This window comes from Anarrhichthys ocellatus, unplaced genomic scaffold (genome assembly GCF_004355925.1).
Source record: "Anarrhichthys ocellatus isolate YVR2014 unplaced genomic scaffold, GSC_Weel_1.0 scaffold8, whole genome shotgun sequence".
Classification (NCBI taxonomy): Eukaryota; Metazoa; Chordata; class Actinopteri; order Perciformes; family Anarhichadidae; genus Anarrhichthys; species Anarrhichthys ocellatus.
In genome coordinates, this window is record NW_022280038.1 from 11,411,745 (window position 1) to 11,414,287 (window position 2,543).

Genomic DNA, 2,543 nt, shown 5'->3' on the forward strand with positions numbered 1-2,543 from the left:
TGTGTGTGTGTGTGTGTGTGTGTGTGTGTGTGTGTGTGTGTGTGTGTAGGTGTGTGTACTCTGCAGCAGTGTGGTACTACAACCACCTGGCCGGTATGAGGGACGTGGTGATGATCACGGAGGACCAGGAGGCCGTGGCTCAGTACAGCAGCCTCCACTCCGGAGTCTACGTCATCTCCATCAAGGTACGGGACGTCCCAGCGACGTTGTCCACTGAGGATTTGGACAATGAGACATGTGACATGACAAACGGCTGTGAGGTTAAAGCGCCGACGTTCAGCTTTAACTCGAGGGTCTTACTCGTGAAGTTGTAGCGCTGCAGTGTTCCAAAAGAGGACGAGGAGTCCTTCACTTTCTTGGTTTGGTTTATTAGATATGGACGTCACAGCGACTATTACGATTAGAACTGTAACACACATTTATGCACGAAGACCAGCTGCATGTCTTTAGTGTTTGTAGTGAAAATGCAAACACAGGAGGCTTTAAAAAATAAATAAATACAATAAAAGAATACGTACAGGTGTGTCTACAGGTTTTCTAGGAGTGAGAACAATGTTTCCATGATTTAATAGCTCTGTTTAAAACATTAACTTTATTTAATTAACATTCATTCTGCTCCTCACACACAGCAGTGATGGACGCCCTCAAACAACATTACATCTGAAAGCCATTGTTGAGTTCAGAGCCAAAACAATACATATTTTTACTGTTTTTTTAAAAACACTTTCAATTTGAGGTTTCACCTCGAGGAGGATTGTAGATTTTTTTTTTAATTAAATTTTTTCGTGCGCTTTTATTTTGTCTGAACAAGTTGAGGAGTTGAAACTGCTCTGATGAAGATTTGATCATCACAGTGGAGAATAAACTTTATGGCGAGTGTTGGCGTAACACAGGTGGTGTCATTATTCCACAGCTGTTTATTCGTGCAATCAACATCCGATCGTAATGAGAAGTTAAAGCGGAAAACTTTGATTTGGACAACAGGAATGAGTAGTTTAATAACCTCATACGATCATAACGTCACAGTACGATTCCTCTGAATGTTGATTAATTCAGAATAAATGCTTTAGTTAACTAAGACATCACAGAATTAATGTAATAAAGTAAACAAGACTACAAAATGTACTTCAGTAATCTCTCTAGTCACCCCTTAAATCCTAAATCATGTTCATACATCAGCATGGATTGCTCAGAGGGCTGAATTTGCGTTGCTCCGTCCATATCGCCCCACTGAGCTGCTTGACAACTAATATGCAGTTAAAGCAGTGAAGGAAAAACAAACTGTCACTACGGCTGCTTTAAGGTTCGGATGAAGCTGCTCCATCCGACTCAGTGGAGCACCGACAGTCGTTCTTACGCACGAGAAACCGGTTATTCTGAGAAACGGCAGATCTTTCTTTGTCTGGTCTACCTGTTAACAGTTATTATGGAAATTGTGGTAAAGTGGTAGTGTCTCTGAGCACCAGAGTCTCTTCAGTAAACCTCTCATGTTACTGCAGCAGGGTCTGACAGTCTGACCCTCTCAGTCCTGGTTCTGGTTCTCCCGTGCCTCCCTTCCCTCCAGCGGGTCCAGCAATATGTCCTGGGTCTCCAGCAGCGTGGTGTCGGTGTTGAATCCCAGAGAGGAGCAGCTCTGCTCCTGGAGGAGGAGGAGGAGAGCTCCGACTGCAGGTCCAAGGCTGCAGGTGAAGCCAGATCTGGGTCTGGTGGACCGGTCTCTGCTGGAGGACCTGGGTCTGTCCACGGTGGGCCGGTCTCTGCTGGAGGATCTGGGTCTGTCCACGGTGGGCCGGCCTCTGCTGGAGGATCTGGGTCTGTCCACGGTGGACCGGCCTCTGCTGGAGGACCTGGGTCTGTCCACGGTGGACTGGTCTCTGCTGGAGGATCTGGGTCTGTCCACAACACCAGATTTCACCAGAATCCGACCCGGTGGCTCTGATGATGAGCATTAATAATAATTCTATAGAAACAGACCATCTTCTCTCTGATGGTCTCTTTACTGATGGAGGTCTGATAGAGGATCAGGACTACACTGAGACTGGTTCGGAACCAGTTCAAAGTTCCTGTTCCTGACACGCCTTCACTCTGTATTTGACAGGAATTTTTGCAAAACTTCTGGCCAGAGCTGCAGGCAGCACATGAGCTGTACAGCTCCATCTCCCAGGCGCTGCACGAGAAGGAGAGCGAGGCCACGGAGAGAGAGTACGCCGAACATCTGCCCGCCGAGGTCCTGGAGGCTGGAATCAAGTCTGGGCGGTACATTCAGGTACAGAACAAGTCCACCTACGTGGTTTTATGTTGAGTGGGTCTCTCTTTAGAATCGCTGTTCTGGTGAACAAAAGGCTTCTTGAAATGTCTGGAAAAAGTAAAAACTTGTGGACTAGTTTGTGGACTGATGTTATGAAGCACAAGTTTGCTGATGTTTTTTTCTTTTTTTTTACAAACAATAAACAGGAAGTGACCATATTTGGACTGAGGAGGACTGGCGTAGAGACGCCATATATGTCTCTGGTAGAGACCTGTCAATCACTGTGTAGCCCCGC

The 2,543-nt window shown here is 46.3% G+C and overlaps 1 protein-coding gene across 1 annotated transcript in view; it reads left to right on the top strand.

The window, feature by feature from the left end:
* Positions 1-2,430, top strand: part of LOC116383974 (DIS3-like exonuclease 1) — a 7,499-nt gene extending 5,069 nt beyond the window's left edge. Inside the window, exons 4-5 of the mRNA XM_031848194.1 lie at positions 50-185; positions 2,099-2,430. Coding sequence (XP_031704054.1) covers positions 50-185; positions 2,099-2,302 — 340 coding nt within the window. The 3' untranslated portion in view covers positions 2,303-2,430. The remainder of the gene's footprint in view (positions 1-49; positions 186-2,098) is intronic.
* The last annotated feature ends 113 nt before the right edge of the window (positions 2,431-2,543 follow it).